General features: G+C 41.8%; 1 protein-coding gene across 28 annotated transcripts in view; it reads left to right on the top strand.

The window, feature by feature from the left end:
• The first annotated feature begins 38 nt into the window (after positions 1–38).
• NEK11 (NIMA related kinase 11) overlaps positions 39–12,406 on the top strand; it is a 327,824-nt gene continuing 315,456 nt past the window's right edge. For 13 of the 28 annotated variants that reach the window (XM_063610742.1, XM_055295442.2, XM_055295454.2 and 10 more), the window contains exons 1-2: positions 42–150; positions 2,774–3,043. In XM_063610742.1, coding sequence (XP_063466812.1) covers positions 2,874–3,043 — 170 coding nt within the window. In that variant the 5' untranslated portion in view covers positions 42–150; positions 2,774–2,873. Of the gene's footprint in view, positions 151–700; positions 839–1,082; positions 1,156–2,773; positions 3,044–12,406 lie in introns of those variants that run through there. The other 15 variants (XM_055295453.2, XM_055295455.2, XM_055295452.2 and 12 more) reach the window with 7 other exon arrangements.

The following is a 12,406-nucleotide window of genomic DNA, read 5'->3' as shown; positions in this document are numbered from 1 at the left end:
CCGCGCCGTCTCCCTGGCCACGGTTCCAAACAGCCGTGGCCCGCGGTGTCTGGCGCTCGGTGGGTGTGGTTGCCCCTAGTTTGAGGCCTGCCCGATTACTCGCAAGACTTGGGCAAGCCCCGGGCGCCGCTCCGACCACGACAGGGAAAGGTAAAGCGAACTGTGCTCCTTGGGGCTCGCCAGGCTCCCTTGCGAGGGGGAAGGTAATGGTTTCAAGCTGCCCAGGCTGGGTTCCGGATCTCTAGGACTCCATGGCTGCGATCTCCTCGCTTTCCTGGACGCCTTACCTCCGGATGTACTCCAGTCTCAGTGCCCCTCAATAAACGTTAACCTACTTTGCCAAAATGTAAATGTTTAAAAAGGTGAAGAAGCAAGGAATTTTTCGTTTTACCTTAAGGTTAAGGTTTACTTTAAAGGTAGATTTGTACTGTAGCAGAACCTGGTGACAAATTGGCTTCCTCTTATTACCTGGGAAGGTAACTACTGGTTTTCAGCTTATGATAAATACTCCTTCCGTTGTCTTTTGCCCCCAGCCAGATCTGTTTCACCGAGTAGGAGTAGTTTGCACAAGGTGGTAACTTCCTCCAAGTTCCCATCTAGCTTTCTTAACCAACCTTTTTTCTCTCCTTTGGGCGGCAGTTGATCTGCTGGACACTTACTTGGCTTAACAAGGTTTGTTAAACACCTAGTATATGCCAGGCGTTATGCCAGGGATTGGGGATGCAGAAATAAAGAAGATGTGTTCGCAGTGCCCGAGTTCACTCACAAACCTCGAGGGGGAGGATGTCGTCAAGTGAACAGATAGTTCTAGAATCTAGACAATGCGACACATTCTTGGGTAGGTTTATGGTTGCACAGAGGAGACTAATGGAATGGATGACCTAAAAGTGGACTGGGATGGGGATGGCAGGGCTGAGTCTGTGAGGTTGGGCGGGAGGGAACCTAGTCCCAGAGTCTTCTGCAGCCTGGACCAGACTGCTTAAGCACTGCTGGGTTTAGACTGTCATTTACAAATAGGAGCCGCTAGAAGTGAACTTCTCATAACTATTCTGTCCGTCCCTAATTCTGTCCTTCCCTAAAAGGAACCTTAATCTCATCTTTAAAATAAGGAGAATTACTGAGTGACCTGAAGGACCCTTTTCAGTTGGAAAGTCTGTAAGTCCATGTATTTATTTGAACAGCTTAGTATGGCCAGACGGCATCACTTTTATGACAGTGAAGGGGAAGTAAAAACAAAAGTTGTATTTAGAGGCCTGCGCTCTAGTTGTTTTTTCAGCAGATTTTACTAACATGTCTTTGGAAGGGGAAAAAAAAAAAGCTGGTAACTAATCTCACTGGTATCAGGTACAACTTAACTGATTCATACATTTTAAGAAGGAAAATGTTGTAAATGGGCATTTACTTATGTTCTGTTTTGAGGATTTTTGTGGTTAATTGCCCTAGTAGTTTTTGTGGTTGACGGACACCACCACGTAAAGCCCATTGACCATCCTTAAAAACTAGGTTTTTGTCTCATAGCTTTGGAATTGTTGAATATGAAAACCTAACTTCAAGGTGTAGGCAGTTTTCAATTTAAAATGTTATTTCTATATAGATTTAAAACAAAAGCACTCTTTTCTTGATAACTAACAAAACATTTAACATTCTGATGAAATAAAAGTGATTTTACTTTGTACCTACTCATATGAAACAGTCCTGCCTTTCTTTTTTTTGTTTGTTTGTTTGTTTTTGTTGAGATGGAGTCTCGCTCTGTCGCCCAGGCTGGAGTGCAGTGGCGAGATCTCACTGCAAGCTCCGCCTCCTGGGTTCACGCCATTCTCCTGCCTCAGCCTCCGGAGTAGCTGGGACTGCAGGCGCCCGCCACCATGCCCGGCTAATTTTTTTGTATTAGATGGGGTTTCACCGTGTTAGCCAGGATGGTCTCGATCTCCTGACCTCGTGATCCGCCTGCCTCGGCCTCCCAAAGTGCTGGTACTACAGGCGTGAGCCACCGCGCCCGGCCTAAACAGTCCTGCCTTTCATAAATGCCACATCTCATAGCTCCCTGAGGAATTACAGATTTGTCTGTAACATTTATATTCCACTGACATTAAATGCGATTTTAGGTTTGAATTGAATTTGTAACTCTTCCTGTTTTTAATCCGGAGAGATTATACACAATGTGTACAATAGGAACTTCAGAAACTAGAATTTGCTGAGCATGGGAAAAAATTCTCTCTCAATCCTTATCCCTCTTTGCATCTGTCCTAATAAATACAAAAACTGTGGTTTAATATCTACAGAAAAAAATAAATCTAAAGGAAACAGCACCTGCTAATTCTTTGTTTAATCCTAACTCACTCTTTGTAAACCAAAGTAAACATAAGGTGGGAAGAGGGCATTACAAAAAGGTTGATGCAGATGTATAGATTTAAGGAAGTAATAATGTTCTTGTATTTGGATTCGTTTATAAGTAGGTGGGGAGTATAAATCTTAAATAAATGCAGAGATTGTTCATTGTAAAACAGATGTACATCCCAGAAATTTGTGGAAAGTTGGCTATAATTCACTTCTGCCAAATTTCAATGTACAAAGGGAGGCTCTTCCTGTTGAAAGATTGCCTTCTACTGGAATTTGTGGTATCTCTACCTTTTAACATTTTTCTTTCAAGTTGTTAACCAATATGGTGTCATTCAGTCTGCTGATCAAGGTGCAGATATCACTGCACTTACATTTTTTGTTAGAGATCGTTTAGCATCCTTTAGACCTGATCTTTTAACTTTTCATCTTTAAGGAATTGACCAACACTGTTTGGATGAATTTGACCATTTATTAGGAGACTGGAATGTTAAGTTTCTATAAATGAATGAACCAGTTCTCTCTTGTTTGGAGCAATGCTGAAATTCCAAGAGGCAGCTAAGTGTGTCAGTGGATCAACAGCCATTTCCACTTATCCAAAGACCTTGATTGCAAGAAGATACGTGCTTCAACAAAAACTGGGCAGTGGAAGTTTTGGAACTGTCTATCTGGTTTCAGACAAGAAAGCCAAACGAGGAGAGGAATTGTAAGTAAAAAATGCTTCATATGAATCTTGAGTAGGCTGCTTTTTGTTTGCAGGTCTTAGCTGATTAAGAACATGGAGCAGGCCAGGTATGGTGGCTCATGCCTGTAATCCCAGCACTGTGGGTGGCCAAGGTTGGCAGATCACTTGAGGCGAGGAGTTCAAGACCAGCCTGGCCAACATGGCAAAACCCTGTCTCTACTAAAAATACCAAAATTAGCCAGGCAGGGTGGTACATGCCTGTGATCTCAGCTACTCAGAGGCTGAGGCACAAGAATTGCTTAAACCCAGGAGGCGGAGGTTGCAGTGAGCCGAGATCATGCCACTGCCCTCCAGCCTGGGCAACAGAGCAAAACTGTCAAAAAAAAAAAAAAAGAAAAGAACATGGAGCAATGTCCACTTTGCTCTTTATACCAAAGCAAGTATTTTATAAAAATAGGTAAGCTCCCTAATTAATATTTCATATTAGGTTTAAAGGCATTTCAGCAGGTGAATAAAGTATCCAAATGACCTAAAGAAGGGAGCTAGAAATGGGATAGATTATGTGAAAATAAGATGTTTGGGCATGCCACAGTCTCAGTGACAGTATTGCTTCCACTTAACTTGGGATTGGAACTTCTTGAATGAGAAAATAGGAATTGTTCATAATGACTATTTTTAGAAATGTTACAAAATGCAAATAAACAATTATTCACATTTGAGATGAATAGGGTATACCAAAGAAAGTACAGTATTAATTTTTGGGGGGCTTTCCATGGGGAGGATTTTCAAATTCCATAGTCAGAAAGCTGTCAGATTAAATACTTAAACCAAATGGACACTCCTATTTAAAATTAGCTTATGTTAATGACCCCCTTGTCACCTTCTCTCTTTTGATTATGATCGGACCCTATACACTTTCATAGTAGAGAAAAACTCTTAATAACTTTAGACAGTACCTCCCTTACAGATAAACCTCCAGTTTTGGTGTAAAGTTTTTTTAATTTGCTGCAGTGGAAAGTAAGTTGGAACTGAAGTTAGGGTAAGAAACTTCCCTATCAGAAACACAGGAGGAACAGAAAGCAGAAGGAAGAATGATCCAAGATATCAGCCCTTAACCCCAGAAGACCACATTTTCATCCCATAATACATTGTTTTCTTCTGAGGTTTTAAGGCTACTCTAAGTTCTTCCAGCTTTTGCCTGTTGGATACTTAAGAGTAGATTTAAAATCAATGTGATAAACACTTTTCTACATCTTCATAGGTCGTAGGAATTGTAAAGGTAAATGTTAGTGATGTTACTACTTTGTTTTAAAACTCAACCTTTTAAATGGTCTCTGTCCAGAATTTTTAAAAGCTATAATTATCTAGAATTTAGTTTTTAGTCAATTTCTTTTTTTTTTTTTTTATTATACTTTAGGTTTTAGGGTACATGTGCACAATGTGCAGATTTGTTACATATGTATCCATGTGCCATGTTGGTTTGCTGCACCCATTAACTCGTCATTTAGCATTGGGTATATCTCCTAATGCTGTCCCTCCCCCCTCCCCCCACCCCACAACAGTCCCCAGAGTGTGATGTTCCCCTTCCTGTGTCCATGAGTTCTTATTGTTCAATTCCCACCTATGAGTGAGAACATGCGGTATTTGGTTTTTTGTCCTTGCAATAGTTTATTGAGAATGATGTTTTCCAGTTTCATCCATGTCCCTACAAAGGACATGAACTCATCATTTTTCATGGCTGCATAGTATTCCATGGTGTATCTATGCCACATTTTCTTAATCCAGTCTATCGTTGTTGGACATTTGGGTTGGTTCCAAGTCTTCGCTGTTGTGAATAGTGCCACAATAAACATAAGTGTGCATGTGTTTTTATAGCAGCATGATTTATAGTCCTTTGGGTATATACCCAGTAATGGGATGGCTGGGTCAAATGGTATTTCTAGTTCTAGATCCCTGAGGAATCGCCACACTGACTTCCACAATGGTTGAACTAGTTTACAGTCCCACCAACAGTGTAAAAGTGTTCCTATTTCTCCACATCCTCTCCAGCACCTGTTGTTTCCTGACTTTTTAATGATGGCCATTCTAACTGGTGTGAGATGGTATCTCACTGTGGTTTTGTTTTGCGTTTCTCTGATGGCCAGTGATGATGGGCATTTTTTCATATGTTTTTTGGCTGCATAAATGTCTTCTTTTGAGAAGTGTCTGTTCATGTCCTTTGCCCACTTTTTGATGGGGTTGTTTGTTTTTTTCTTGTAAATTTGTTTGAGTTCATTGTAGATTCTGGATATTAGCCCTTTGTCAGATGAGTAGGTTGCAAAAATTTTCTCCCACTCTGTAGGTTGCCTGTTCACTCTGATGGTAGTTTCTTTTGCTGTGCAGAAGCTCTTTAGTTTAATGAGATCCCATTTGTCAATTTTGGCTTTTGTTGCCATTGCTTTTGGTGTTTTAGACATGAAGTCCTTGCCCACGCCTATGTCCTGAATGGTATTGCCTAGGTTTTCTTGTAGGATTTTAATGGTTTTAGGTCTAACATGTAAGTCTTTAATCCATCTTGAATTAATTTTTGTATAAGGTGTAAGGAAGGGATCCAGTTTCAGCTTTCTACATATGGCTAGCCAGTTTTCCCAGCACCATTTATTAAATAGGGAATCCTTTCCCCATTTCTTGTTTTTGTCAGGTTTGTCAAAGATCAGATAGTTGTAGATAGGCAGCATCATTTCTGAGGGCTCTGTTCTGTTCCATTGATCTATGTCTCTGTTGTGGTACCAGTACCATGCTGTTTTGGTTACTGTAGCCTTGTAGTATAGTTTGAATTCAGGTAGCGTGATGCCTCCAGCTTTGTTCTTTTGGCTTAGGATTGACTTGGCGATACGGGCTCTTTTTTGGTTCCATATGAACTTTAAAGTAGTTTTTTCCAATTCTGTGAAGAAAGTCATTGGTAGCTTGATGGGGACGGCATTGAATCTATAATTACCTTGGGCAGTATGGCCATTTTCACGATATTGATTCTTCCAACCCATGAGCATGGAATGTTCTTCCATTTGTTTGTATCCTCTTCTATTTCATTGAGCAGTGGTTTGTAGTTCTCCTTGAAGAGGTCCTTCACATCCCTTGTACGTTGGATTCCTAGGTATTTTATTCTCTTTGAAGCAACTGTGAATGGGAGTTCACTCATGATTTGGCTCTCTGTTTGTCTGTGATTGGTGTACAATAATGCTTGTGATTTTTGTACATTGATTTTTGTATCCTGAGACTTTGCTGAAGTTGCTAATCAGCTTAAGGAGATTTTGGGCTGAGACAATGGGGTTTTCTAGATATACAATCATGTCATCTGCAAACAGGGACAATTTGACTTCCTCTTTTCCTAATTGAATACCCTTTATTTCCTTCTCCTGCCTGATTGCTCTGGCCAGAACTTCCAGCACTACGTTGAATAGGGGTGGTGAGAGAGGGCATCCCTGTCTTGTGCCAGTTTTCAAAGGGAATGCTTCCAGTTTTTGCCCATTCAGTATGATATTGGCTGTGGGTTTGTCATAGATAGCTCTTATTATTTTGAGATACGTCCCATCAATACCTAATTTTTTTTTTTTTTTTTTTTTTTTTTTTTTGAGACGGAGTCTCGCTCCGTCGCCCAGGCTGGAGTGCAGTGGCGCAATCTCGGCTCACTGCAAGCTCCCCCTCCCGGGTTCACGCCATTCTCCTGCCTCAGCCTCTCCGAGTAGCTGGGACTACAGGCGCCCGCCACCACGCCCGGCTAATTTTTTCTATTTTTTAGTAGAGACGGGGTTTCACCATGGTCTCGATCTCCTGACCTCGTGATCCGCCCGCCTCGGCCTCCCAAAGTGCTGGGATTACAAGCGTGAGCCACCGCGCCCGGCCCCATCAATACCTAATTTATTGAGAGTTTTTAGCATGAAGGGTTGTTGAATTTTGTCAAAGGCCTTTTCTGCATCTATGAGATAATCATGTGGTTTTTGTCTTTGGTTCTGTTTATATGCTGGATTACATTTATTGATTTGCATATGTTGAACCAGCCTTGCATCCCAGGGATGAAGCCCACTTGATCATGGTGTATAAACTTTTTGAGGTGCTGCTGGATTCGGTTTGCCAGTATTTTATTGAGGATTTTTGCATCAATGTTCATCAAGGATATTGGTCTGAAATTCTCTTTTTTGGTTATGTCTCTGCCAGGCTTTGGTATCAGGACGATGCTGGCTTCATAAAATGTGTTAGGGAGGATTCCCTCTTTTTCTATCGATTGGAATAGTTTCAGAAGGAATGGTACCAGTTCCTCCTTGTACCTCTGGTAGAATTCAGCTGTGAATCCATCAGGTCCTGGACTCTTTTTGGTTGGTAAGCTATTGATTATTGCCACAATTTCAGAGCCTGTTATTGGTCTATTCAGAGATTCAACTTCTTCCTGGTTTAGTCTTGGGAGGGTGTATTTGTCGAGGAATTTATCCATTTCTTCTAGATTTCTAGTTTATTTGCATAGAGGTGTTTGTAGTATTCTCTGATGGTAGATTGTATTTCTGTGGGATCGGTGGTGATATCCCCTTTTTCATTTTTTATTGCATCTATTTGATTCTTCTCTCTTTTCTTCTTTATTAGTCTTGCTAGTGGTCTATCAATTTTGTTGATCTTTTCAAAAAACCAACTCGTGGATTCATTAATTGTTTGAAGGGTTTTTTGTGTCTCTATTTCCTTCAGTTCTGCTCTGATTTTAGTTATTTGTAGCCTTCTGCTAGCTTTTGAATGTGTTTGCTCTTGCTTTTCTAGTTCTTTTAATTGTGATGTTAGGGTGTCAATTTTGGATCTTTCCTGCTTTCTCTTGTGGGAATTTAGTGCTATAAATTTCCCTCTACACACTGCTTTGAATGTGTCCCAGAGATTCTGGTATGTTGTGTCTTTGTTCTCATTGGTTTCAAAGAACATCTTTATTTCTGCCTTCATTTCGTTATGTACCCAATAGTCATTCAGGAGCAGGTTGTTCAGTTTCCATGTAGTTGAGCGGTTTTGAGTGAGTTTCTTAATGCTGAGTTCTAGTTTGATTGCACTGTGGTCTGAGAGACAGTTTGTTATAATTTCTATTCTTTTACATTTGCTGAGGAGAGCTTTACTTCCAACTATGTGGTCAATGTTGGAATAGGTGTGGTGTGGTGCTGAAAAAAATGTATGTTCTGTTGATTTGGGGTGGAAAGTTCTGTAGATGTCTATTAGGTCCACTTTGTGCAGAGCTGAGTTCAATTCCTGGATATCCTTGTTAACTTTCTGTCTCGTTGATCTGTCTAATGTTGACAGTGGGGTGTTAAAATCTCCCATTATTATTGTGTGGGAGTTTAAGTCCCTTTGTAGGTCACTCAGGACTTGCTTTATGAATCTGGGTGCTCCTGTGTTGGGTGCATATATATTTGGGATAGTTAGCTCTTCTTGTTGAATTGATCCCTTTACCGTTAGGTAATGGCCTTCTTTGTCTCTTTTGATCTTTGTTGGTTTAAAGTCTATTTTATCAGAGACCAGGATTGCAATCCCTGCCTTTTTTTGTTTTCCATTTGCTTGATAGATCTTCCTCCATCCCTTTATTTTGAGTCTATGTGTGTCTCTGCACGTGAGATGGGTTTCCTGAATACAGCACACTGATGGGTCCTGACTCCTTATCCAGTTTGCCGGTCTGTGTCTTTTAATTGGAGCATTTAGCCCATTTACATTTAAAGTTAATATTGTTATGCGTGAATCTGATCCTGTCATTATGATGTTAGTTGGTTATTTTTCTCGTTAGTTGATGCAGTTTCTTCCTAGCCTCGATGGTCTTTACAATTTGGCATGTTTTTGCAGGGGCTGGTACCGGTTGTTCCTTTCCATGTTTAGTGCTTCCTTCAGGAGCTCTTTTAGGGCAGGCCTGGTGGTGACAAAATCACTCAGCGTTTGCTTGTCTGTAAAGTATTTTATTTCTCCTTCACTTATGAAGCTTAGTTTGGCTGGATATGAAATTCTGGGTTGCAAATTCTTTTCTTTAAGAATGCTGAATATCGGCCCCCACTCTCTTCTGGCTTGTAGAGTTTCTGCCGAGAGATCAGCTGTTAGTCTGATGGGCTTCCCTTTGTGAGTAACCCGACGTTTCTCTCTGGCTGCCCTTAACATTTTTTCCTTCATTTCAACTTTGGTGAATCTGACAATTATGTGTCTTGGAGTTGCTCTTCTCGAGGAGTATCTTTGTGGCGTTCTCTGTATTTCCTGAATCTGAATGCTGGCCTGCCTTGCTAGATTGGGGAAGTTCTCCTGGATAATATCTTGCAGAGTGTTTTCCAACTTGGTTCTATTCTCCCCGTCATTTTCAGATACACCAATCAGACGTAGGTTTGATCTTTTCACATAGTCCCAAGTTTCTTGGAGGCTTCGTTCGTTTCTTTTTATTCTTTTTTCTCTAAACTTCCCTTCTCGCTTCATTTCATTCGTTTCATCTTCCATCAGCGATACCCTTTCTTCCAGTTGATCTCATCGGCTACCGAGGCTTCTGCAATCTTCGCATAGTTCTTGATACTTGGCTTTCAGCTCCATCAGCTCCTTTAAGCCCTTCTCTCCATTGGTTATTCTAGTTATCCATTCTTCTAATTTTTTTTCAAAGTTTTTAACTTCTTTGCTATTGTTTTGAATTTCCTCCCGTAGCTCAGAGTAGTTTGATCGTCTGAAGCCTTCTTCTCTCAACTCATCAAAGTCATTCTCCATCCAGCTTTGTTCCATTGCTAGTGAGGAACTGCGTTCCTTTGGAGGAGGAGAGGTGCTATGCTTTTTAGAGTTTCCAGTTTTTCTGCTCTGTTTTTTCCCTATCTTCGTGGTTTTATCTACTTTTCGTCTTTGATGATGGTGATGTACAGATGGGTTTTTGGTGTGGATGTCCTTTCTGTTTGTTAGTTTTCCTTCTACCAGACAGGACCCTCAGCTGCAAGTCTCTTGGAGTTTACTAGAGGTCCACTCCAGACCCTGTTTGGCTGGGTGTCAGCAGCGGTGGCTGCAGAACAGTGGATTTTTGTGAGACCACAAATTCAGCTGTCTGATAGTTCCTCTGGAAGTTTTGTCTCAGAGGAGTACCCGGCCGAATGAGGTGTCAGTCTGTCCCTACTGGGGGGTGCCTCCCAGTTAGGCTGCTCGGGGGGCAGGGACCCACTTTAGGAGGCAGTCTGTCCGTTCTCAGATCTCCAGCTGCATGCTGGGAGAACCACTACTCTCTTCAAAGCTATCAGTCAGACAGGGACATTTAAGTCTGCAGAGGTTCCTGCTGAATTTTTGTTTGTCTGTGCCCTGCCCCCAGAGGTGGAGCCTACAGAAGCAGGCAGGCCTCCTTGAGCTGTGGTGGGCTCCACCCAGTTCGAGCTTCCTGGCTGCTTTGTTTACCTAAGCAAGCCTGGGCAATGGCGGGCGCCCCTCCCCCAGCCTCACTGCCACCTTGCAGTTTGACCTCAGACTGCTGTGCTAGCAATCAGCGAGATTCCGTGGGCATAGGACCCTCCGAGCCGGGTGCGGGACACAATCTCCTAGTGTGCCGTTTTCCAGGCCCGTTGGAAAAGCGCAGTATTAGGGTGGGACTGACCCGATTTTCCAGGTGCTGCCTGTTACCCCTTTCTTTGACTAGGAAAGGGAATTCCCTGACCCCTTGCGCTTCCCGAGTGAGGCAATGCCTCGCCCTGCTTTGGCTTGCGCACAGTGCGCTTCACCAACTGTCCTGCACCCACTGTTTGGCACTCCCTAATGAGATGAAACCGGTACCTCAAACAGAAATGCAGAAATCACCCGTCTTCTGTGTCGCTCAGGCTGGGAGCTGTAGACTGGAGCTGCTCCTATTCGGCCATCTTGGCTCCACTAGTTTTTAGTCAATTTCTACATGAGGGATGATAAAAAAGCTGGCATTTTTCTGATGTCCTTAGAACATGCATTATGATTCCTATTGAAAAGGATTTTTCCCTTTAATCCTAGAGGTGCTCTTCTAGCCATTTAGAGTAGAATGATAAATTTCCGACAATCATTAGAGAACCTTTATGGAAACATTGAGAGTAAGACCTAAACCAGACCCAGTACTTCTAAAAACTACACTGTAGGATCATATCCAATTTTGGTTTCTTCAACTAATGAGGAATATGAAAAATTTTAAGATAATTCACAGGAGGACTAAAAAGTTGATTAAAAGGATGTAAAATAAGATGTATGAAGATCAAACTTGAAACCTTTAGACTTAAGATAATGAGTGAGTGGAGAGAGTGTGTTTGTAGTTGGAGGGAAGAGAGAGAGAAAGAGAATGAGAGAGAAGAAAGGGGGTTGGGGTTGGTTGGTTGGCAAGTGATTTGTTAGTGATCTTTCTTGTACCTGAACCAATCTTAAAAAAACACGACTGGAGCTGAAGATGGCAGACATGTTTGTGGAATGAATCCAATGGTGAGGATAACGGACAAAAATCATTTGGCACCAGAAGGTCTAGTCCAGAATCTCTGGGAAAGGAATCATTCATCATCAGAATCTAAAACATATTGCATACTGGCCACATGTGGCTTTCAGATGTCTTTTGTTTGGCCTGGGTAGTGCTTCTTTTTAGTAAATTAATCAGTTTTTTTTTTTTTTTTTTGAGGCGGAGTCTCACTCTGTCTTCCAGGCTGAAGTGCAGTGGTGCGATCTTGGCTCACTGCAACCTCCACCTCCCAGGTTCAAGTGATTCTCCCACCTCAGCCTCCCAAGTAGCTGGGATTACAGGCATGCGCCACCACACCCGCCTAATTTTTGTATTTTTAGTAGAGACAGGGTTTCACCATGTTGGCCAGGCTGGTCTTGAACTCCTGACCTCAGGTGATCCTCTCGCCTTGGCCTCCCAAAGTACTGAGATTACAGGTGTGAGCCACTGCGCCTGGCCAGTAGTCAGTATTTTTAAATGAGCATCTCATATAAATTGAGCATTTCATCTTTTCTAGAAAAAAAAAAAAAAAATTTGGGAGTGTTTGCTAACATCAGTTCCTGTGTAGCCACGATGGACTGCTAAAGCTAGGTAGCAGATACTCCTTTAGACAAATTCTGTATTCTCCAGTTAGCCACATTCCTGCCTCTCTTCACTGTCTCTGGCATACAGCTGCATCACACCTTTCCACTATGTGCCGACCTTTGTAGACAATTGCTTTTGGAATTATTTGCTAAAATCAGAAAAAAGTATGAATGTGACTACTCACAAAGTTCTAGAATGCTGTAATAGAAACAGAGCAGTATGGTGTCATTGTTAAAATCCCAGCTTTGGATGCAAACAAAGAGTAAAGCCAGGCCTGTTCTTAATGTGAAGTCTAGATTCTGTACATTCCTAATCTGAGCTTTGGTTTTCTTATCTTTAAAATGAGTATAATACCTCAT

Source organism: Symphalangus syndactylus, chromosome 10 (assembly GCF_028878055.3).
Source record: "Symphalangus syndactylus isolate Jambi chromosome 10, NHGRI_mSymSyn1-v2.1_pri, whole genome shotgun sequence".
Lineage (NCBI taxonomy): Eukaryota > Metazoa > Chordata > Mammalia > Primates > Hylobatidae > Symphalangus > Symphalangus syndactylus.
The sequence above is the reverse complement of the archived record's forward strand: the minus strand, read 5'-3'. Positions and strand labels throughout refer to the sequence as shown.